Source organism: Polypterus senegalus, chromosome 1 (assembly GCF_016835505.1).
Source record: "Polypterus senegalus isolate Bchr_013 chromosome 1, ASM1683550v1, whole genome shotgun sequence".
Lineage (NCBI taxonomy): Eukaryota > Metazoa > Chordata > Cladistia > Polypteriformes > Polypteridae > Polypterus > Polypterus senegalus.
This window is the reverse complement of record NC_053154.1, coordinates 113,374,716-113,400,388: the sequence shown is the minus strand read 5'-3', so window position 1 is coordinate 113,400,388 and position 25,673 is coordinate 113,374,716. Positions and strand designations below refer to the sequence as shown.

General features: G+C 38.4%; 3 protein-coding genes across 4 annotated transcripts in view; 1 reads left to right on the top strand and 2 right to left on the bottom strand.

Annotated features, from left to right (window-relative positions):
- schip1 (schwannomin interacting protein 1) overlaps window positions 1-6,173 on the bottom strand; it is a 1,049,948-nt gene extending 1,043,775 nt beyond the window's left edge. The window contains exon 1 of the mRNA XM_039756460.1: window positions 6,127-6,173. Coding sequence (XP_039612394.1) covers window positions 6,127-6,158 — 32 coding nt within the window. The 5' untranslated portion in view covers window positions 6,159-6,173. The remainder of the gene's footprint in view (window positions 1-6,126) is intronic.
- A 2,264-nt stretch (window positions 6,174-8,437) lies between these two features.
- Window positions 8,438-10,528, top strand: LOC120527371 (P2Y purinoceptor 3-like). The gene has a single exon (XM_039750751.1). The coding sequence runs from the start codon at window positions 8,438-8,440 to the stop codon at window positions 9,413-9,415; it is 978 nt and encodes a 325-aa protein (XP_039606685.1). The 3' UTR covers window positions 9,416-10,528.
- Window positions 10,529-15,588: 5,060 nt separating this feature from the next.
- The window catches only part of mfsd1 (major facilitator superfamily domain containing 1), a 39,235-nt gene continuing 29,150 nt past the window's right edge, over window positions 15,589-25,673 (bottom strand). The window contains exons 16-17 of one of the 2 annotated variants that reach the window (XM_039756376.1): window positions 20,942-21,053; window positions 15,589-16,619 (exon numbers count right to left, since the gene is read on the bottom strand). In XM_039756376.1, the coding sequence (XP_039612310.1) occupies window positions 16,560-16,619; window positions 20,942-21,053 (172 nt within the window). In that variant the 3' untranslated portion in view covers window positions 15,589-16,559. Of the gene's footprint in view, window positions 16,620-20,941; window positions 21,054-23,347; window positions 24,077-25,673 lie in introns of those variants that run through there. The other variant, XM_039756386.1, reaches the window with a different exon arrangement.

Here is a 25,673-nt window from a genome sequence, read left to right as displayed (position 1 = left end):
GGACCCTGCTAAGGGTGTAGAGCTGGTCCACTGTTCCATAACCAGGACGAAAACCACACTGCTCCTCCTGAATCCGAGGTTCGACTATCTGACGGACCCTCCTCTCCAGAACCCCTGAATAGACTTTTCCAGGGAGGCTGAGGAGTGTGATCCCTATGGAGTTGGAACACACCCTCCGGTCCCCCCTCTTAAAGGGACCACCACCCCGGTCTGCCAATCCAGAGGCACTGTCCCCGATGTCCATGCGATGTTGCAGAGACGTGTCAACCAAGACAATCCTACAACATCCTGAACCTTGAGGAACTCCGGGCGTATCTCATCCACCCCCGGGACCCTGCCACCAAGGAGTTTCTTGACCACCTCGGTGACTTCAGTCCCAGAGATGGGGGAGCCCACCTCCAAGTCCCCAGGCTCTGCTTCCTCATTGGAAGGCATGTTAGTGTGATTGAGGAGGTCTTCAAAGTACTCTCCCAACCGACCCACAAAATCCCGAGTCGAGGTCAGCAGCGCACCATCCCCACCATATACAGTGTTGACACTGCACTGCTTCCCCCTCCTGAGACGACGGACGGTGGACAAGAATCTCCTCGAAGCCGTCCGAAAGTCATTCTCCATGGCCTCCCCAAACTCCTCCCATGCCCGAGATTTTGCATCAGCAACCACCGAAGCCGCATTCTGCTTGGCCTGCCAGTACCTATTAGAAGCCTCCAGCTAGTGCGTGAGGTTGAGAGGTTCCGGCTAGATATAGTCGGGCTCACCTCGATGCACAGCTTGGACTCTGGAACCAATCTCCTTGAGAGGGGCTGGACTCTCAACCACTCTGGAGTTGCCCCCAGTGAAAGGCACCGAGCAGGTGTGGGCATACTTCTTGCCTCCCGACTTGGAACCTGTACATTGGGGTTTACCCCGGTGGATGAGACAGTAGCCTCCTCTGCCTTCAGATGGGGGGACGGGTCCTAACTGTTGTTTGTGCGTTTGAGCCAAACAGCAGTTTGGACTGGAGTACCCACCTTTTCTGGAGTCCCTGGAGGGGGTGCTATAGGGCATACCTTCTGGGGACTCCCTCGTACTGCTGAGAGACTTCAATGCTCACGTGGGCAATGACAGTGAGACCTGGAAGGGCGTGATTGGGAGGAATGGCACCCTGATCTGAACCCAAGCGGTGTTTTGTTATTGAACTTCTGTGCTCATCACGGATTGTCCATAACAAACACCATGTTCAAGCATAGGGGTTTTCATATGTGCACTTGGCACCAGGACACCCTAGGCCTCAGTTCAATGATCAACTTTGTGGTTGTGTCGTCAGACTTGCGGCCACATGTCTTGGGACACTTGAGTGAAGAGAGGGGCGGAGCTGTCAACTGATCACCACCTGGTGGTGAGTTGGCTTCGATGGTGGGGGAGGATGCCAGTCAGGCCTGGTAGACCCAAGCGTGTTGTGAGGGTCTGCTGGGATCGACTGGCAGAGTCCCCTGTCAGAAGTAGCTTCAACTCCCACGTCCGGCAGAACTTAGACCACGTCCCAAGGGAGGTGGGGGACATCGAGTCTGAATGGGCCATGTTCCGTGCCTCTATTGTTGAGGCGGCTGACCGGAGCTGTGGCTGTAAGGTGGTCGGTGCCTGATGTGGCGGCATTCCCAGAACCCGTTGGTGGACACCGGCGGCGAGGGATGCCGTCAAGCTGAAGAAGGGGTCCTACCAGACCCTTTTATCCTGTGGGACTCACCTGTACCCATCAAACAAAATCTGAAAATAAAGATGAAGGTCTCAGTAAGGCTGATCCCTCAGGTTACCAAAACATTTTAGGAGCTCATAGAAAAAAACAGAATATCAACAGTTTTGGAAATGTCTGTTGTGGCAAAAAAGAGAGCAGCAACAAGCCATAGAATTGAATAACGGGCTTAATTAACAGCAAGAGTCAGCTTCTCATTAAGGAACTGGTTGGAGTTTGAAGCCCCAATTTAGCTGGTCACCTGTTGGCTTGTTTCATGTCTCATTTCTGTTTGGCTGTCATTTAATGAAGAAAAGAATCAATTCAGAAAACTTAATCCTTAAAATCAGGGCTATTAAAATACACAGAAAAGAATTAGCAATGAAAACTGAACACTGATTAGGAAAAGGGTTAGAAACAAAACCTGCACCCACTGCAGCCCTCCAGGCCTGGAGTTTGACATACGTGATCTAGAAGAACAATGACCTGGGTCCTGGACTCTGCCTCCCTTGGGAATTCCAAGATAAATAGCAGCCACAAGAATAACATGGTGTTGTAATGATCAGGCTTACAATTTTTATTTTTTTATGTATACAGTAGTTTCTGGGGTTTTGAAGGTCAAGGAATCTACTGGTAATATTTATGTTTTGTTCCCATGGATTGTTACTGGTGTTAAATATGATATCATGCTCCTGTGAAACCATATTGTTTTTTCGTATGGGCACTGAAATTCTGAGTTAGTTTTGTTAATGGTTGCTATGTCATTGCTAGGCTTGAGGAGTGCTTGACAAGTGATGTCATTACCACAATGGCATAAAGTTCAGCATTTTACATTTCCTCATCATCCAAGATTTGGAGTGATGAAGAAATAACTTTTAAGCATCTTTCTTATTGTTAGTTTCTGAGTTACTGTTTACAACATCATCTTCTGCCATCTAACTATGGATTACGTTTTACATTATTTTTTTTTTTTTTTTGGCTACACTACCTGATCCCCATCTATTTAAATTTAGTCTTCCCAGCTATGGCCCCTGCTTGAATTCTGATCAGTCTGTGTCATCTTCTGATTTATTCTCTCTCAAAACTGCTGTCATCCTGTGCAAGCAGTACACGTGTCTAAAGGAGGATGTATCAGTGGTACCCAAAGATATTTTTTCTCTTGCAAACATTCTATTTGCAAAGAACAATAAAATGAGCTAATGTCTGGTACCCCATTCTTTAATATTATTTCTCTCATTTGGGTATTTGGTATGCTTTATTAATTCCGGAGGGGAATGATCTTTGGAGGTCAGAGCACAGGGTGCTATGACTTAAGGGTTTTGAAGTTTGTAGAATAAATTTTTGCAGAAATGTATTTTAATTTTAATCACTTTTTTCACTTTGATGATGTTAACACATTACTATTTTATACTACTTTTTAATGTGGAAATCTTCATTTTGTGCACTGAATAGCTACAACCATATGGTTGTTAGTGATGGCACAGCACGTGCTACCATGTGAAGGTCATGAGATGCATGCTGTCATCATGCTAATGCACTTTAGGATGACAAAGTGCTGTCCTTGGCATCCAGATTTTTGGGATTGTTGGAGAAAACATCTTCTGTGCATTTAGTTAGTTAAAAATAAATTTAAAGAATTAGAACTTTGCTGGATTCCTTGACTTTGATTTCTGGTTTATATATCGAATTTTAGTATCAGTGAATTCTGTGTCTTTTGTTCTCTGTTCCTTAAGTAATCCTGTAATGACTCTGTGTTTTCTCTATCATCTTAGTAATTTGTTTGACTTTGGGCTTTCCAAAATTATTCTTCGTAGTTTGTTGTTACAGTGGTCATAGATTCCAATTCTAGCAACAATTGTTGCAGTAGTACTTTGAATTAAATGATTTGAACCATTGATTAATAAAAATTGAAATTGTTAATATTTTTAAAGTGTAACTACCCAAGTACCTTCTTGTACTTGAAAACAACTGTTCTACTGTGCTTCAGCTCAGTCTAAATGAAAAAGACAATCCATGGCAAGGTACTCTTAGACACACACCAATACCTACAGTCAGCCAGTTCATAACAGTCAGTTAACCTAAAATAGGTCTTTGAGAATGTAGGATAAAACCCAAAGTACTTGGAGGAAACTTGTGCAGACTCCTTTCTTCCTAGTGCCATATGACTTTTTAATAAGGAATATCGGAGATAATGAGTAAGGTTTAGTATATATCCTGTAACAATTATTGTGTAAATATGAATTATCAAACTGCCTTACCTTAATCTGTCTTGTCTCTATTTGTTTTGTTTCATTTCTTTCCGTCTTATTAAATGCAACTGAGAAAGCAAATTTCATATTTTCTTATGCAAACATGACTAAATAAAGCAAACATGAACCCCGACCCATTACATTTTGTGTTATAATTTTATAGAGCAAGATGCACAGCAACAGGCAGTGTAGTAAGAAAAGCACAAGTTTATTTGTACTTTACAGACATAAAATCCAGAATTAACTTATTACACAGCATTTTTGAAAGACCCAATCCTTTCTTTTCATGGCATGTGTTTGGTATGGACAATTTAAAAAATAAAAAAACTCAGAAAATAAAAAGGCAGAGTGTGTGATAAAGCAGGTTTAAGCACCACACACCAATTCTTGCTTCTTTAATGAATGATGAGTTGCTCTTGCTAAAGATATGGCAATAAAGCAACAGAGTACAATGTTGCCGAGTCAGTAAATTCTCAGATATAGATACCAAGCAATCCATAAACACACAAGGAGAGCATGCAAACTCCATCTAGAACCAGGCACCGTGACGCAGTAATGACAGCTTTGTGCTACCACTCTGCCTATGCTAAATAAAATATACTAAACTTCAACCTGATTAAACTTAGGTGAACTGGCATTGCTAAATTGGCCCAAGCGTACGTGTGTGTGTGTGTGTTCACCATGTGACAGACTGGTACCTTCCTGGTATTCTTCCTGCCTTGAGCACTATGATTGCTGGGATAGGCACTCGCTGCACTGTGATCTTGCCCTACATAAGCAGGTTAGGAAAAATGGATGGAGGGAAGGATTATTATTATTGCTGTGCCAAGAGTGAAAAAAAAAGATATGTATAGATTAATGAAAGCAAGATATTGATGACAATGATTAACAATTATACTGGGTGGCAAGGTGGTGCAATAGTAATGCTTGTGTTTTGCAGTGAAGGAGACTGGGGTTTGCTTCAGTGTGGATTTTACATGTTTTCCCAGGTGCACCAGTAGCCTGTGTGTGTATTCACCCTATGATGGACTGGCACCCGATTGTTCCTGCGTTATGGTCAACTGTCCCAAGGATAGGCTCCAGCTGCCCAGCAACTCTGGATAAGCATAATGTTTGGAAGGATTTTTTTCTTTTTTTTGTTGCGCCTGCAGCTGAGAAAAATATACAAACAGATTAATGGAAGGAAGATATTGATGACAGGAATTAATATTACTACTAGTTATACTAATAATTGTTGTCAATGTGGCACAGTGGGAATGCTGCTGTCTCACGGTTGAGGAGACTGGGGTTCACATCTGTGTGGACCCCCAGCATCCAATGCTTGCTGGGCTACCCTAAAGCTACCCTGTGACCATGTCATGGTTAAGTGGGTTAGGAAGATGGACTGATGGATGAATACCTATAAGGACTGTTCAGTTCTTATCACTTGAGAGCATGCTACACACCTGCACAACATTCTCTCTCACTAAAACACAATCCAAAAGCGGCAGGCAACATCTTTGTGAAGTAAAGAAATAAGCTTCCTTATAGTAAAAGAATATAAACGATCGTACTTGTGACTCGTTCAGTTGTTGTCTAGTTATCTGCAGAACAGAGGCAGTATTTTACATCCGGTCATCATCATTCAATAAAGACGCTTGTCGAAGTTTTTCCGAGGTGAATCCACACCTCTGGGGCTTAAACAGTGCCAGGAAGGACGCTGGAAAAGTGAAGCCTCTTTTTAAAATGGAGGATCCTCACATAAACCCGTTTGCTTTCTCACCTCAGGTTTTATAATGGGACCCTGGTACCCATAAGCTCCATTATAAAACGCAAGAGCAGGCTAGTTCTTTTTTTAAAAAAGTATAAAATATGCTTCACTTTAGAACGCAATTTCATATGGTAAACCGATGCATACCATGACTGTAAAGAAATAACTTCGACTTGTAAACTACCAAAACTTATCCATTAATGCTAACGCTCTAGTCTAGTCAATCAAGAGCAAATCTAAAGAGATCCGAGCCACTAGGAGCAGACGAAATGACCTCTAACTTTAGAAACCAAACTAGAGTAGACTTAACAAAACAAAAAAACGCCATAATAAAAACCATCGAAAAACGCACTGAAAACTTTGAACTCCACGGTTGGAGCCTAAGTATACACAGTAAGTATTAATAGCTTACTCACAAGTATGTAAAGTACTGGCGTGAGACAGACATTATAACATCACACCCTGTATGGAGCTTCCTCGGTTAAGCTGAATGAAGTGCAACTTTTTGAGCCAAACATTCTCATTAAAATGTTTCTCAAAGACTTCTTGCCACTTGTTTTTCGGATTCCGTCGCCATTAATTCGGAGTTCCTTCCTCAAAATACTGAAGTGCAGATTCCCTTCCAGCTTCGTCAGTACTGAAATTATTTCACTCATATCTTAACATAATTTTTTTTTCAAAAATGATATTGCCTCATTTTTGAATTATCAACGACGCAATAACTACTTATCAAACACAAGCCCATGGTCCCGCCTAAAGTAAGCAGCTGCTGCTACCGTCGTACTACGCGGCGTGGGCATGGAACGTGGGCTCGTTAGAAGAGAACCTACTGATAAAAAATTATTTTTTTATGAACTCACAAACTTGTATTATTTATTACATATATATATGCAAAAACAGTAAGTTTTTTTTCATTAAAATCATTAAAAGACGGTCCTTGCTGCAGTCTGATTAGACGGGCGTGCCTCCTGAGACCCGCCCACAATGACGCCTATACTTGAAAGGTGTTAAAAGAAACGGTCGAGAAAAAGTGAAATGCATGTACAGTAGTTTAAAGTCCCCTTCATCAGAGTCTATAAGTACATTATATTCTATCGATGAACGTTTTTTGTTGAATATATTATAATCGAATGAAGGGCGGCGGGTGTGCTAATAGAAGCGAGAACTGAACTTGATTTTAGTGCGGATTTTACAGAAATTCGCAGCTGAACGTGGAGGCAGGTAGCCGTTTCAGACTTCAGTTTCGCGCCCACATCACCTCAAGCACCAACTGCAGCTGCTGCGACAGAAAAGGCAAAGGGTGGAAGATGCTGTTAACTGACCATAACACAATTCTAACGTGAAATATTTAGTGAATAGTATCCAATGTTGACTTTTACTAATCTGAGAAAAAGGTTTCTGTGTTTAAGGTGTGCGCTGTGGACTTAACTATAGCAAACGTGCAGTAAAAAAACAGGCGACTCTGCATAAAAATATTAAAACTGACAAGTCTGAATCGTCACATCATGTTGCGCAGTCTCACTGAAGTAGCATAAGGAAAAGAAATTCTGGTGCTGTGAGTGCCACTGACGCAGGATTTCGTGTCCGATTCTTTATTTTTATAAATCGGCGTGCTTTGTCACGGTAAGTAGGTTACGATGTTGGCATAATATCAGACACAGATTGACGCTAAACTAAATAAATTCTTCGCGTACGTTAGAAACGCCGGTGAAAAGACCACTTTGAAAACCAGATACCCTGTTTCCAAACTTCCCTGTAGATTCAATATTGCGACGGAGTCGCCTCTGAAAGTTTGATTGATTTGAATCGGCACGTCGCACATAGTCTTGGGGCGAATTTAAAAGAACTGGAACGTGTTAATGCAGCGTATTAATGATCATGGAATCATTTTAATATTGTATTGTTTTTTGCATAATACGTCAAAGGTTGTTCAGCTCAACAAATTTCCCTGGATTGAGCTCTTTAATTTCCGTAAGATAAATGACGAAGTGTTTGAGACATATGAACATATTTGAAAAACTATGTGATTTTTTTTGGTTTATTTTATAAGTGAACAGGATTACATCCTTGACCTACACGATTTAATATTTGAGGCATTGACACGTTTGAAAACCTGCTTGATTTGTTTATTCTTTTAATATTACACCAGGGACAAATTAATCATAATAGCATTGCAAACTGAAAATCCAAGTGCCAGATTATTCTGTGGGAGTGGTTTCTTTTTACTACTTTGCTTTATGTAAAGTGCGTATTTGTAAAGCTGCTGCAATAAAAACAAACTAGTGTAAAATACACGTTGTAAAAAATACCGTATGCACGGGATGGCCAGAGGCTTGGCTTACACCTACGTGTGCTGGGTAGTAAGCCAGTCTTGATGGGTTTAAAAGGTGGGCGTTTTCTAGTAAAACAAATGCCACTAATGTTAAGGCCAATGTGCACTCGATGTTATAAGATGCAGGACTTCCACTTTCCCTGCATTTTGCTTGCCTTTAGTGTTCCACTCTTACTGCTTCGGTGAAAAGGTTTACCAGTTCTCAATACATCCATTTTGAGGACCCGCTTTCGCCCGTACAAGGTCTGAGGCAAAACCAGATTGAACTTGTCGTCAGCAAGCAGTAGTGTCCAAGGCTTAAGCTGTGGTCACAGCAAGTGCAGTTAAGGGATACTCCACATGTTCACAGCGTACTCTTCACGGCTTGCGTTAAAAGAAGAGAACATTTTGGGACGATGGATGACCCAGAAGCCACTGTTTCCGAGCCGGTGTCCGTCAATTCTTCAACAGAAGCATACTGCCATTTACACGAGAGTTACAAGTATATTTTGCTACCTGTAACCTATGGTATGGTGACTGTGATCGGGCTGTTGCTGAATGGGGCCCTTCTGTGGCAGTGCTTGCGGAGTCGCCCCTGGAGCTGCTCTACGGTTTACCTCGTCAATCTGGCAGTGGCAGACCTGCTCTACCTGCCTTCCTTGCCTTTACTCACAGTCAGTTACGCCATGAGGGGCAAATGGATTTTTGGCAACGTCGCCTGCAAAGCGGCGCGCTTCCTTTTCTACGCCAATATGTATGGCAGCATTTTATTTTTGACTTGTATCAGCGTCCATCGCTTCTTGGGAGTCTGCTATCCCATCAGGTCTCTTCCGTACAGAACCAAAGAGCGGGCTGTGTGGGGGTCGGCGCTGTCCTGGGGTGTGGTGCTGATCGAACTTTTTCCAACTCTCGTCTTTTCGCGCAGTGTTGTAGTAGACAACTTTACGATATGCTACGATGTTACCAGCCCGTCTCTCCTCTTCGTTTATTTTCCTTACGGGATAACTTTGATCATCACTGGATTTTTTATCCCATTTCTCATCATTTTCTCGTGTTACTGGTCCATGGTGAAGGTTCTTTCGAGATCGCAGGAGCGCATCACGGTGGGGAAGGAGATCCGCTCCAAGTCCATTCGCACGATCCTGGTGGTGTGCACAGTTTTTGCGCTCTGCTTCGTACCTTTCCACATCACGCGCTTTGCATATCTTTTTATCGGTGCCTATAAGGGAAAAGACTGCGGCTCCTTGAACTTTGTCGTGTTGTCCTACAAAATCTGGAGGCCCATCGTGAGTTTCAACAGCTGCATTAGTCCTGTTTTATACTTTTTAGTGGCGAGAAAAAACAGAAAACTCATGTTAAATCTTGGAAAAAATAAAGTGAATCCTTCACCATAAAAAAGTTTCCCAAAGGAAATGCAACGTCAGAATAAAAATCAGTATCAACGAAGTGCCAATTTGTGGCCCATTGAAAAAACTTATTTATTCATGATTTCATTTAAAAGCATAATCCTAAAACGAGTACCAATGACTAGACTGCTTAAAATGCTGTTCCAGCCACCCTTCCTCATTTTAATTCCAACTACATGAAAAAAATGGGAGTTTAATGTCATCAAAATGGCACCTTTAGACTCCTTTGAAAATCAGTGCAATTTAAAATTTCTCATTGTGAATTGTAAAAATGTAAATATTGTTTTCAATTTACAAACGTCAGCTAAACATCGATATGGACAGTTAATATAAAAGTTTAAAAAGAGAAAAGAATCTCTACATTTTCTGAATTCACTTTTCATTTCAAGGTGACAGAACAGCAGCACCTCCCATCAGTGGCTTCTAGGAAAGGACTCCAGTCAGGATGTGAAAAGAACAGGTGGCTTTTGTTTTGGGGTGTACTGGACACATGCAAACTCTGTAAGAACAACAAGGTTGGGAATCAAATCCATGTTCCCTGAACTGTGACTAAAGTGCACTGTTTTGAGTAAGCATGTTATATAAAGTAGATGTCAAACTATATAGTACGATACAAACAAGCAACAAACATGCTAGCACTTGCCAGTCTTACTTTTAAAGAAGCATGGAAAAATGTTAATTGAAATGAGGGCTGGACAAGTATAATAATAATGATAATTCATTACATTTATATAGCGCTTTTCTCAGTACTCAAAACGCTATCCACACAGGGAGGAACAGGGAAGCAAACGCAAAATCTTCCACAGTCACCTTACTGCAAAGCAGCAGCACTACCACTGCGCCACCTGTGATGGATTATGCAAACACACAACACAATTTGTGGAGGTGAATAGCCTTGGAACGTTTAGCTACTGTGAAAAGTGGGGTGGTGGCCTGTTTTACCAAAATAAAACCAACCGTTAGCATCCTTCTTCCCCCCATTTATTTGCTATTAGTAATCAAACTACTTCACTGCAGACTAAACCAGTACCAATTAAACATGAATTGGGTAAAGTGCAAGATTGTATTTTGTTTGTTGCTTTTGTTTTTAACTATTAAACATTTCCCCCAATTTAAAATAAATATGTTCATCTCTTTATCCTAGCTACAATAACAGCAGAGTGGCTTAGGGGTTAGCGCAACTGCTCTATTGCTCTAAAAGACTGGGTTCAAATACCAATAATGTCATTAAGGTTATCGACTCTAAATTGTCTCAATGTGTGAATTAGTGTGACTTCCATCTGGGATCGTCTCCATCGTTCCAGTCAATGTTGGTCCTGAATTGGATTAAGTGGGTCATAGGAATGCGTTATAATATGGATAAAATAGCTACAACATTTAATAGAAAGTATGCCTGGCCACAGAGGTGAGTACACATTTTGCAGAATAACTGAGATAAATGACAAAGTTTCTTGTACAAATAATATTATTATGGGTTTTACAATGTACACATACTTAATTAGGAATAAATGAAAAAAAAAATTCTGTGCAATGTGGAAATTCTAGATCTCATTAGCGACAGCTCTTCATTACTATGCAGTTGCGAAAACGATACTTGTAATATAAGAATAGTCTACAGTATAATAAAGGAGTTTTGACATTTCCAGCATACTACTATTCTGTGGTTCATTCACAGTATCACCCCACTCTTAATGTGCATCCTTTATTATGTACATGTTGTATAAACAGTATCTTTGAATTACTAACTTTCACAGGCTAAAAGCATTCAGCATAAACTATACAGGTGCCGGTCATAACATTAGAATATCATGACAAAGTTGATTTATTTCAGTAATTCCATTCAAAAAGTGAAACTTGTATATTAGATTCATTCATTACACACAGACTGATGTATTTCAAATGTTTATTTCTTTTAATTTTGATGATTATAACTGACAACTAATGAAAGTCCCAAATTCAGTATCTCGGAAAATTAGAATATCAATTAAGACCAATGCAAAAAAAGGATTTTTAGAAATGTTGGCCAACTGAAAGGTATGAACATGAAAAGTATGAGCATGTACAGCACTCAATATTTAGTTGGGGCTCCTTTGGCCTGGATTACTGCATCGATGCGGCGTGGCATGGAGTTGATCAGTCTGTGGCACTGCTCAGGTGTTATGAGAGCCCATGTTGCTCCGATCTGAATTGTTGGGTCTGGCGTATTGCATCTTCCTCTTCACAATACCCCATAGATTTTCTATGGGGTTAAGGTCAGGCGAGTTTGCTGGCCAATCAAGAACAGGGATACCATGGTCCTTAAACCAGGTACTGGTAGCTTTGGCACTGTGTGCAGGTGCCAGGTCCTGTTGGAAAATGAAATCTGCATCTCCATAAAGTTTGTCAGCAGCAGGAAGCATGAAGTGCTCTAAAACTTCCTGGTAGACGGCTGCGTTGACCTTGGACCTCAGAAAACACAATGGACCAACACCAGCAGATGACATGGCACCCCAAACCATCACTGACTGTGGAAACTTTACACTGGACCTCAAGCAAAGTGGATTCTGTGCCTCTCCTCTCTTCCTCCAGACTCTGGGACCTTGATTTCCAAAGGAAATGCAAAATTTACTTTCATCAGAGAACATAACTTTGGACCACTCAGCAGCAGTTTTGTCTTTAGCCCAGGCGAGACGCTTCTGATGCTGTCTCTTGTTCAAGAGTGGCTTGACACAAGGAATCGACAGCTGAAACCCATGTCTTGCATACGTCTGTGCGTGGTGGTTCTTGAAGCACTGACTCCAGCTGCAGTCCACTCTTTGTGAATCTCCCCCACAGTTTTGAATGGGTTTTGTTTCACAATCCTCTCCAGGGTGCGGTTATCCCTATTGCTTGTACACTTTTTTCTACCACATCTTTCCCTTCGCCTCTCTATTAATGTGCTTGGGCACAGAGCTCTGTGAACAGCCAGCCTCTTTAGCAATGACCTTTTGTGTCTTGCCCTCCTTGTGCAAGGTGTCAATGGTCGTCTTTTGGACAACTGTCAAGTCAGCAGTCTTCCCCATGATTGTGTAGCCTACAGAACTAGACTGAGAGACCATTTAAAGGCTTTTGCAGGTGTTTTGAGTTAATTAGCTGATTAGAGTGTGGCACCAGGTGTCTTCGATATTGAACCTTTTCACAATATTCAAATTTTCCGAGATACTGAATTTGGGACTTTCATTAGTTGTCAGTTATAATCATCAAAATTAAAAGAAATATACATTTGAAATACATCAGTCTGTGTGTAATGAATGCATCTAATATACTGTACAAGTTTCACTTTTTGAATGGAATTACTGAAATAAATCAACTTTGTCATGATATTCTAATTTTATGACTGGCACCTGTACATTGTACTATGAATGTACATGCAACAAAAAATGCTGATGGATGTTACCAAATAAAAACATTTGAAAATGTATGCATGCCATAACATTCAGGTGTATTTGAGAGCCATACAGACACTGCAGCCCTCAATGGACCGAGTTCTGTTGGTGAGTTCTACAACCTCAGTCAGTTTCAGGATTTCAGGGGGTAAAGCCTATCTCGCCAAAAGGCTGAAAACAGGCCTGGACAGGACTTTACTCAATCACAGTGACCTCTCTCTCTCTCTCTCACACAAATACAGTGGGTACAGAAAAGAATCACCCTCTTCAAAATATTCCCATTTGTTTGCTTTACAGCCTTAAATGAAAGCACACAAACCAATATTTTTTCCAGCTTTACTTAATGCAATCTATAACAGGCAAGTGAAAGATATCACAGCTACAGTTCAGAAGAATTTAATAAAAAAAACAAGAAATCTGAAATAAAGTATCACACCTACCCAACAATATTTGTAAACTCAATCAGGTGTAAGTAACCACCATTTCCATTGCAGATCATGGTTACTGGCTCCCATCAATGATCAACTATAATCCGTGTGATTAATGAAGCCTAAAAACAGCTGTTCCTGGAGCATTCCCTTGCTTGGTAGTACAACTGACAACAAACAACTTGACTATGGGTGGCAAGCCACTTTCAAAAGATCTCAGGGATAGAGTTGTGGACAGACATAAAGCAGGAGATGGATACAAAAAAAATCTCAAAGGCTTTATCAATCCCAAGGAGCACAGTAAAGTCCATAATAAAGAAGTAGCAGTTTGGTACTACTGGGACTCTCCCTGGATCCTGCCATCCCTCCAAACTGGATGGAAGAGCAAGGAGGAAACTGGTAAGAGAGGCTACCAAAAGGCCAATGGCCACTTTGAAGGAGTTACAGGATTTTATGGCAAAGAGTGGTCATTGTGTGCATGTGACAATGTAAAAAGAGCTCCACAATTGTGGCTTGTTCGGGAGGGTCGCAAGGAAAAAGCCACTTCTCAAGGAAGGCCACATTAAGGCTCGTTTGAGCTTTGCCAGAATGCACCTTGAAGATTCTGATGACACGTGGAAAAAGGTCTTATGGTCAGATGAGACAAAACTCGAACTATTTGGCCTCAATACAAAACGGTACACCTGGCGGAAATCCAATGCAGCTCACCATCCACAACATACCATACCTACAGTAAAGCATGGAGGTGGCAGCATCCTGTTGTGGGGTGTTTCTCTGCCACAGGGCCTGGGGCTCTCGTAAGGGTAGAAGGAAAAATGGATGGGGCAAAATACTGCCAAATTCTTGAGGAAAACCTGCTACCCTCTGCCAGAAAGCTGAAGATGGGCAGAATGTTCACCTTTCAACACGACAACGACCCAAAGCACACAGCAAAATTGACCAGATGGTGGCTGAAGGAGAAAAAAGTGAAAGTCCTTGTGTGGCCCAGTCAGAACCCACACCTAAATCCCATTGAAAATCTATGAAAAGATTTGAAGATAGCAGTCCACCAACACTCACCATCCAATTGGACCAGTTCTGTAAAGAAGAGTGGACAAATCTTGCTCAATCTAGATATGCAAAGCTGATAGAGAAGTATCCCAACAGACTCAAGGCAGTCCTTAAAGCAAAAGGTGGTTCAACAAAATATTAACATTGGGAGTGATCCTTTATTAATCTCAGTATGTCTTGTTTTTGATTTTTTATAATTTTTTTGAACTGTAGCTGTGATACCTTCCACTTGAATGTTATAGGTTGCATGGAGTAAGTAAAGCTGGGAAGAAACATTTTTTGTGTTTTCACTTAAGGATGTCAAGCAAAGAAAATGGGAATATTTCAAAGGGGGTGATTCTTTTCTATACCCAGTGTGTGTGTATGTGTATTTTTTATACACACACACACTGACAATTTCCAGTTGCCAATTAACATAACCTAAACAAAATAAATGCAAAACCTTTGTAAATCCTCATCTGCTTAGGCATGTCTGGCTGTAGTAACTGTCATGAAATTGGGCTTGTAAAGCTATTCTGTTTTGACAAATGTTCGGGAAAAACAGAATTGAAAGTAAAACTTTATCACAGCAACTGGCCATTATAATTATTAGGTGAATGTGACACCTGCATGGTAAATTACAAAGTTACCGCGTTTTCAAAGTCCCAAACAGGAACAACTTGTTTAGCATGCATGCCCACACATAAATCACATCCTCATTTGTTTAATGCGTGCTGTATCTAATTATCAACAGATAGGGTTCAGGGTGGTGGGTTTAAAAAAAACAAAAAAAAAAAACAAAACACTTTCACAAATAAATGGCCATACTCTGTGTTTGCTTCTTCATCCATTTTGCAATGCTGTTCACATTTAACACAAGTTCTTAATCGAGCTTCCCTGTCAAAGTTTTGACCATACTATTTACATATATTATATTGAACTGGGAACTAGGCTGTGGAGTGGATGTCACCCTTGGAGGTTTGCACATGTTGTCCTAAAAATATTGTGATAATGTTTGCTTCAGAACAACGTTTTTATTAAATGAGCAGCCTTTTAAAACCAAGAAATTTTGATATTCTTCAGTTATTATTTAATTAGTAAGAACATTTACTTGCCTGCTACTAATTCTAGCATCAGAAGGAGGAAGATGCATAAAGCGGTTCCTGCGCACACCCTGCAGAACATGTTGATAACAGGATTGCTGTCCCCACTCATGCACAAAAGTTGATAAGGACAGACATCATAGAAAATTTTTTTGTCTTAAAAAAACTAAACACTTCAATGCACAATTATACATATGTACACTTTTTTCCCCATTACAGAGTTACACATTTTATTGAGTTATTATATGTGAATGTGAAAAAGTTTCCTCATACAAAACCATACATTGATATCTTCAAATAATTGAGTATAACAATTTAGCAACTTTCCACATAGATAAATTCAAGCAAAAACACAAAATATTCTTTCAAATGAACCATTAAAGGTATTCTGCAAAAAAAAAACAAACAAAAAATAAAGAAAGGTGGATGCATGCAAAATATCCAAACAACTTTTATAGTTTAAGAAAAAACTTTACAATATTCTGGATCTGTATTAAATATATGCAAAAAGTACAAAATGTAAACAATGAGTTGGTTTCCCTTGTATTTATAAGGGACACTGTGCAAACAATCAATACTCTATAGTAAACAATGCATATTATGTAGCCCTGACTTCATTGTTTACTTTCTGAAATGTTTTCCTGAAAATGTAATAACTGACAATTACTGCCATAATTCATTATTGCTTTTTCATTATATCATCATGTAACCATCCTAAAAATCATAACTTACCAAGCACACTCTAACTTTCTTGTACTAAAAACTGAGGTACAGCACTAAGGGTTTTTATATTCACCAAAAATGTTATTTAACACAATAAAACATTAACTAATGCAGTATTACAGTGTTTTCTAAATATTTTATAACATCGTTGGATATATGTATTAAGAGTGAAATCTTAACTGTTGTAAGGAAAACTTTTTATCCTCAAATTTAAATTAAAATGTTCCTCATAATTTGCGCTTTAAATTTCCTTGATATTTTTCACAAAATTATTCTGAAATTAAATTTTTTTATTGCACAGTTTTGTTAAAACCATTTCTACTTTTCAGTAATGACTATACACACCCGTGTACAAAACACACTGACATTGAAGGAAGGATGCACTCTCAGCATTACAGGTTACACTGCTTTTTGTTGCTACCTCATCCAATCTCCTGAATTCATTTTATTTTAGGACACTTCTATGGGCAAGAGCAGATAGATGAGTGCAGTAGTGATCTGGTAGCTGTAGAAAGAAAGGAGAAAAATAAAACAAAAAAGTAGAATGTAAGAATAGCTTTTACTAACAAAACTGGAATGAAATTTCCATATTTCCTGTTTGTTTGTGATGCAAATGATTTTTTCCACTGCACATTTAAGATGCTGTACACCAATTAGCAAAAGTTTGTACATATGTCAGTTTCAACGCTTTGCCTGTCCACCGAGTACATCTAGATAACATTAAACAATTGAAAAGCAAGTATTTAACACATAGATCAAAACCAATTGATACACACAATCTTGTAAAGATATGTGGAAAAGTAGAATGAAACTTAAATATAAATATGTATATAGAAACAAATATATCTAGAAATAAAAAACTATATATAATTAGGGCTGAGCAATATGGGAAAAAAATATCACGATAATTTTTTTAATATCAGTCAACTTTGATATACATCACGATATAATGAAATCACTATTTCTGTCAAGATTTCTTTTTACTCCTAAGTGAGACAAGAAGATATCATAAAGGTTCATTTTGGTTTAAATATTTATTTTCTGTCAGAAGCTGAACATGACAAATGTACTGTAGAATATTTTACAACAGTATTTCAAATAAATAAAATAGGTATATATAATTGTGGTATATGACCGGCTTGTCATCCCGGCCAATATCCCCAAGACTAGCAGGGAATCATGGACAATAGAGTTTTTATCCACAGCCCTGCTGGATACCACAGGGGCCGCAAGAGGGAGCTGCAGGGAGGGGCAAGGAGTCATATGTGCCCTATAACCCGGAGGTGCGTCATAGGAAGAGCGACGACAGAAGTGACATACTTCCGGGGTGAAGAAAAGGACTTATACCTGGCCCGGAAGTGATAAAGAATCACATGGACTGGGGAATGAGAACACTTCCGGGTCAGGGAGAATAAAAGGACTGTGGGGGCTCCCAGACGGCGAGCTGAGCTGGGTGGAAGGGTGGCAACACGTCTGGGAGTGGTGGAGAGTTTATTGTATTATTGTGATTATTATTTGTATGAGTATAGTGGAGGATAGGGTGCTTTGTACACTGTGCAGAAGTAATAAAGTCAACATTTGGACTTTTATCTGGTGTCTGGAGTCTTGGACAAGGGTTCAAGGGAGCGACAGCGCCCCCTATCTGTCACAATAATAAACTAAAATCTTACTTCTGACCAGTCAATACCTTTAAGTGTTACAGGAGAACACAAACAAAATGAACAACTAAATTCTTTGGTCAAGTCCAAATAAATAAAAGAGGTAATACAAAATAAAAGGTCTCAATTCTGACCAGTGAAAAGATTTCAAGTTTAAGAGGAGAACACACTAAATTTGTTGATCAGCTCCAAAGAAATGAAATAAAATCATAACTATAAAATTATAAAATCTTAAAAAGTAACAGCGAACGTTAAAAGCAAAGCAAAGCACAGCATAAATGTGTGATTTTATTGGTAAGGATATAGGGCTTTACGACCCAGTGTCTGATGAGGGCTGCTGTATATTCAGTTTAAGCAGTACCTGGTTGACACGGCAGGCAAAACTGTAAAGTCTGAAGTTTAAAGAGATATTGCCCCATCCAATGACTGTTACAGCATGTGGTAGCAAAGGCCAAAAACTGAGAAAGACTGTTAGAGACTGTTAATAATTATGGGTTTGCTGTCACAACTGATATATGGACTGCAAACCTTTGAGAAAACCTTTCATATCTGCTAGCATCCATTATATTAATGAGAGCTACATTCTTGTGTCAAGGCCTTGTGCAGCTACACCAGATTAAACTCTAGTGCCCACATTATTAATATGATTCTCTCAAGTGCTTTTACACCAGCAGTGATGTAGAAAGCACCCAAAGGTGCACAGCGTCTGGCTAGTGTAAAAAACTTAGTCAGATATTTTAAACATACTAGAAAACAAGGCAAGCTTACGATGTCACTCAAATATGCCTGTGGAGACGATATATAGTGCTGAATTAAATTCTACAACAATATGATGACTGGCCACATCAACAAAAAGATACAACTGTGGTCTCTTTTCTGAAACCATTCAAGGATGCAATAGCTGATTTAAAATTGGATATTACCGAAATAATTTGTCAACTTTTTTGCACCAACTCTTCCAATTCAATCCACATTTCTCAGCCCAAAATGTCCATTTTTATATCTTTTATTTAAGAGGATCACAAAGGCGCAGGAATAAGAAGAGATTTGTAACAATTTGTAATAACAGTGATTTAATGCAATTGCAGTAAATCAAAGAGTGCAGTGAAGTTCATTGGTCAGCTGTTAGTAACGCCCTCCTTCATCTCTGAACTTGCAAGCAGATGCCTTTACATTCAATGCTTTGCTTGAATACAGTGTGCTTTTATTAATAAGCAAAAAGTATTGTGAGAAAGTGAGTTTTTTTAAGCTACCATTTAGAAGCGTGTATGTTTTAAGCTTAAACTTATATGTGCGACTTGTACATTAACATCATCTACCTTCCATGTCCATTGCACATTATGCTTAAACCATATAAGGCACTGTATTTGGTTATGGTCTTCAAATATTTAGTAAGACATCACAGTGCTAAAGTAACAAAAGAAAAACTAAAGCACTAAACTGAATGCAACACTATGCAGTATAAGCTATAACAAACGACTAAATTAATTTTTCAAAATTAAGCAAACAGAGAAAGGTCTGACATGATAGAAGTATTCGGAAGTATGAAGAGTGGATACAAGTGGTTACTTTAAAATGTTTTCTTCACCAAAAACAGATGCTTAAAGATAATCAATAATATCTCAAGTAATAACATGAATATGGCACAGACAAAAATATTTGAACCTTTAATGTAAAAATTTACTGTAGAACCTTTAGAGGCAATCACTTGTGATTCCTGTAGCTCTAAATCAGACTACTGCACCCATCAACAGGTAGTTTGGCCCACTCTTTCTGAGCAAACTGCTCCAACTGTGTCAGGTTTGAAAAGTTGCCTTCTCCAAACTGCATTTTTCAGTTCTCTCCACAGATGTTCAATAGGATTTAAATTGGGGCTCATAGAAGGCCACTATTAGCCCAATATTTTGTTCTTGGCCATTCTCAGGTGCATTTAGCTATATTTTGGGTCATTATCCTGTTGGAGGACCCATGACCTGCAACTGAGGCAGTTTTCAGACACTGCGCAGTACATTTTGCTCCAGAATGTCTTGATAGTTTTGAGATTTCATTGTTTTTTGCATGGATTCAAAGTACCCCATGCCAGACACAGAAAAGCAGCCCCAAAATATAACCACACCTTCTCCTTGTTTTCATTGTAGGTTCTGGTGGTCTTTTCTTTCAAAGCTTCAGTTTTTCATCTGTGGACATAGAGCCAATGTGATTTGCCATGAAGCTCCAGTTTTGTCTAAAGGACATTCTCCCATAATCATTGTGGCTTGTCAATTTGCACGTTAGCCAATTCCAGTCTGGCTTTTTTATGTTTTTCTTTCAACAATGGAGTCCTTATGTGTCTTCTTCCATTGAGCCCACTGACATAACAGATGGTACAATCAGCCAATGATGGACTCTGACCTTTGAGATTAGCTTGTATCTCTTTGGAAGTTGTCCTTGGCTTTTTATCCACCATTCTCACTATCCTTCTGCCCATTTTAGGTTTGATATTCCTCTTGTGACAAGGGAGATTGGCTACAGTCCCATGGACTTTATACTTTTTAATAATATTTGCAACAGTTTGCTTTCTCTGGTTCATTTTTAGTGTTGCATGCATGACGATAACCAAACAACAGAGTGGATGCTTTTGTCCATTTAAATATGCTGGATGACTGATTGCACAATTGGAAACATCTATTTTGAAAAATCACTTTATTCAAATCACTTATGCTCTTTTCTACAGTTATCAACAAATGTGTCCAGGCCATTCTTGAATATTTTTATAGAAAATGCATACTTTAACTCTTTTCACATTTGTTTTGCTTTACTTGATGACATATCGAAGGCATGCAGGTACACAAGGGACAATTGCTTTTCACTTAATCACTTATCAGCAGGGCATACTGCATTCCTTTAATGAGCTGGATTCATACCGACAAATCTGCCTATATCCGTGAACTGAGCTACCAGAGTACATACACATAACATATATTTCAAGTTTTCTCTAAATGATTCCCTCCTGGCTTTTCTGATTCAATTTCCATTACAAATGTTATTTCTATAGCTACGCAACTGCTTTTAGAAGCACATTGTTTCAACTATACTTTAAATAGTGACCTGATTTTTAAAGTAGTGTATGAACTAAATGGTTTTTGATCCTGCACAGTTGATTGAAATGAAACAAAGGTTAAAAGTTTACCTGAGCTCCTAGCCTGGAAAGGTAGCGATTTCTTAAACCAAATGCGGACATTGGCCTCAGCCTTGCCAGCTCTTCAGCTCTTTGTTGCAGGAGACGCTGTCTTTTCTCATCTCTTATAGGGTTTAACAAAATAAAGAAGAGAGATCAATCAATGAACTGGGACCAAACAGGAATCAGTCAACATTTTGACATAAACCTTGGTTAGCATAGTAAGACAGGAAAGTTATTAAAGTATTGCAGTGTACATTTGTTGCAAAGAAGAAACTTAATGATTTGTAAATGCCATGTTAATTAAACAGAATTATAAACAAAAGCTAAAAAAATTATGCAATAGCTTTAGGTAGAAAACTGAAAAAAATTAAAATCTAGACTGGATCAAAACAAAGATCTAAATTATTTTCATAACATTTATAACCCTGTCATTGGCAGCAATGCCCAAAACTTACCAATGTGTAGTGCAAATTATACTGAGATGTACGGTATCTGTCCATAATGAAATTTAGATATTTATAAAGGTATCTTAAAAAATCTAATGCACAAAAGGAAAAGTACAAGCTGCACAGCCAAAGCAAAAAGTAAACTGGTAAAGTAAAAATGACCAATTTTATTCTAGACTCTTAAGTTATATAAATTAATAATCTTAAATAAACCTAGAAAACTTACAAAATAATTCCAAATAGATTCACCATCTTACAATTTCTAGAGAATTTACATACAGTTTTGAAGTACACCAATATTTTGTAAAAGCCAACATGTTTTAAAGTCTCCATAGGTCTACTTGAATAAAGTAGCATTTGAAGCAAGTCTCTTTCATATCGGGTAGAACAGCAATTTTGCAAGACATTCAGCAATGATTAAAAACACACAAAGCAGTTCAAGCATCTAGAAAGGCCATCCCAGCAGAAAGCAATATGGTCTCTGTCCTTTAAAAGAATTAAGTCCTACAAAGAAGCAGACGGCTATTTCCAAAGATCCAGGGGCTTTGATAAAATCATATATAGAAAGTTGTTTATAAGAGAAGAGCTGAATGAAGAAAAAACTAAGTGGCTGATGACCCCACTGTGTGCTATGCTAGGTTACCATTAACTAGTAAGAAGAAATACAAAGAGGATGAAGCTTCCATTACAGATGGACTGAGGCCTAAAAGCAGCAGAAAGCTTGCAAAAAATTAAAATGGAACAAACCTGATGGGTCTTCTTCGTAACACAGCAAGAACACTGAATTGTATAATAATTAAAACAATGGATTGAACATATAGCTTTTACTTCAATTTTATTTTCTGCAAGATAACAATATTATAGCAGAATGAAGTGAAACTGTAGTAAAAATATAAACTTAAAAGTGCTTGACATTATTAGATGGAGAGTGTTGTAGTTTATTTCAGGAAACAAAAACAACCACTTGAATTTACTGGACCGCACAGCAGTCAGAAAAGTGCTAGTTTCAGTGGAGAGAACTCCCTCCATTTTTAAATACAGTAAGGTCTCAAAGTAAGCAAAATAACATTATGTGATACCACTTGAATGGCAATGATTTGCAATAAACTACAACCATCCAACACACACTAACCTCTGCTCTTCCACTGTATCATACTACATTGTTAGTACGAGCCTCTTCATAAATGCCTAAGCTTTTCTTAATTGATCAATTGTAGTGGGGCCCCAACCTATACCAGCATCAATAATCATAAGACTCCAGACTATAGCAGACACCAGACATTTGTACATTCGGCTTTTCCCTGAATTACAAATAACAGCTTTACAAAAGCTCAGATATACTGAGAGTTATTTAAAACTCACTTTCATGTCACCAATAACAAGGAACAAAAATTATGTGCATACACCAGCATGAACACCAAAAACCTTTGCAGTCACTCCAAGTACACCTCACCGCAGCCCGTAAACTAAACAGAATGGAAGTTTGGGGCACAGCTAGATATTTGAGGCTGGACTAGATGTTGCTGGGTCACATTAAGTCTGTCAGTTTTACAGCTAACTTCAGTCAACCTGTTGCGTATGCGGCTCACAACTTCTCATAGTATCATGAGCATCATGCCTCCAACAAAATATTGTAGTGCTAAAATTGAGAGGGCCTTTATCTGAATGTGAAACATGAAGTGAGGCAAAGTGTATTTAATCAGCATTATTAAAACAGTATTTAATTAACAAAAAGTGCCTTATCACAGTTTGATTTAATTGCCAATGTTATAACCTTAACTGGAAGGTAGGGAACAAGTTTTGTTTTCCTTATAAATGAATAAAATGTATGTGATGCATTACAAATATTTATCTTATAAAGATTCACTCTACATAGTGGGGGCCTGCATAACCTTAATTTATAAATTTTATAAAACACTGCAGAAAAAACATCAAACTAAGAAAATACTTAAATAAAATATCTAGTTTGTTTTTTTTAATTCCTGATACTTTCCAGAAGGTCCTGCAGAAGACAATGGAATTTCAGAATGGAACAAAAAGGAAGTAAAAAGTTGCCTTGTTAATTTTCAAATGCAACGAAGTAGCATCATGACAATATAAATCTGGAGTTACAAATAAGATTTAACTGATGGTTTTGTACAGTCAATGAAATGTAAAGTTACATCTTGGTATTCAAGCTTTATAGCGGGTACATTTAAAACTAAACCATGCATACTTTGAGACCTTACTCAGTTTGAAGATTGGTCTATCAGTTAATTTGCCACTCTACATTAAGAGGTAGAAAGCTACAACAGTACAGCACCACTTCACTTCTTAACAATGATTCTACTCTGTTTCAAATATAAAATTAACTGAATATAAAAAAAAGCATTTGTTGCCAATAAAGACTTAAAAATTCCCCTATTTCAGAAATGTGACTGTATAGTAAATGAAACATAAGACTTCCAGCAGCATTAGCAAATGAACCGACTTATAATTCAGGTATATAAATCCTAAATTAAAGAGAGCAGCTTTAATGTAACTGGATGGTCTAATCCATCTGACATAAAAGAACTGTATTGAAGGAAAGTCAGTAAAACGAGCTGATCACCACTGCCCAAGGTGAAAGAATTAAAGAAAGGTAAAAGTTCTTCAGGATGATGTTTGGTGCCCACTGGGTATCTACTTCAGGTGGACTCATGCTATGCAAGATCTTCATCTGCAAGACACCGAGGTGAAAATTATTCTGACAAATTAATAAGGAGGCATGCATTTGACACACAGTCTCAACACACCAGTGATTGTGCCATGCTAGAGTTCTCAACCCTGGGAAAAGAACATCTGTGAAACCCATTAAAATATACATACTTCTTGAATTTCTTTACTGTAGAGATCATGTCTCTCAAAGCAAAAATCAAAATTTCTTAATCTGAGTTTCAAAAATGTTCAACTGAAGGCAGAATATCTGGCTAAAGCATATATGTACTGCATGATCAGAAAAATGAAGGAGAAAAGTTAAAACACTTTTGGCTTTGCTGAAAACCAGGGTGGAGAATTTCTGGTCGCTCATGCATTCATAGGTATGACCCATGCATTTGTTTTCAAAAATCAAGTAATATATTAAGGGAGGTAAACACTAGAATCTTAGAGGAACATAAAGAACAACAAACAATCTATGACACAAAGGAGAGAAATAAGCCTACAACTTGAAAAAAAAAGAAAAAAAAAAAAATCAGTGAAGTTACAGATTAACAGTTGAGACAAATTTACAATTTTCATTTACAAGGACAACATGGTGAAAGTTAAGACTACTTTAACAACTGGCACTTCATCTTGTAAAACATCAGCATTCTAACTCATAAGCTTTCACCACACAATTAATTACCATAATCTCTCTAATGAACAATGTTGTCGCCACACATACAACAGAGGAAAGGTAAATATTTTATTGAACTAGCAACCTTCTTTGACTCATAGTTCACATTCATGAAAAATGGCAAGTACAGAAAGCAAGGTCTGTACTTGGCCCATGTCAAGTTTGCTACAGCACCAATGAGATTATGATCCTTTCCAACTGCTCAGGATAATCTAACATTAGTTTATCTCTATATATGTGTAGGAAATAAAGTACTGTGGTTCAAAAAAAAAAAAACAAAAAAAAACAAAAAAAAAAAAAACAAGTTTAATGTATGTGTCATGAAATTTACAAAAGGGTTTAAAAGGTAAATGCTTGAAATCATATTGTGGCCTCTTCCCACTTATAGGGTCCACTAGGCAGGATTACTTTAAATACAAGCACTGGCAAAACATTTGGCAGCTTTAGTTTCCCATTACCCTTGGAACTACAAACAAAATGAGTTTATGCAGAAGATCACAAAATACGTTTAACAGATATTCACACATCAATAGTAGCTTGCTGGCATTGTAATTAGTTTTGATGTTGCAGGGTGCCAATGGTCTTTAATGCCATTTTTAGCAATGGTATTTAAAGGAAATGATAACTGATTTACGACATTTTACAGCTCCCTCAGTATCAACAAAAAAAAAAAACAAACAAAAAGACCCCTTTATAATGAGGGGGAAAAAATGTAACTTTTAAAATTTCTTTGTCTTGCCTATATACAAAAAAAACAAATCAGACAAGCAGCAATGCTTACATGGAAACTAGAAAGCAGCTGCGCATACAAATCTTGTGTATGGATCTCAGGGGCCTATGATCACCATAAGCAACACACTTCTTTATTAGACCATAACCCACATGAACAACAGGTGGTGCCCTCTTGATCCTGAATGCAAATAATGCCAAACAGGCCAAG

Excerpts from the sequence above, each read along its gene's own strand:
- LOC120527371 (XM_039750751.1), top strand. The coding sequence starts at position 8,438 with ATGGATGACCCAGAAGCCACTGTTTCCGAGCCGGTGTCCGTCAATTCT.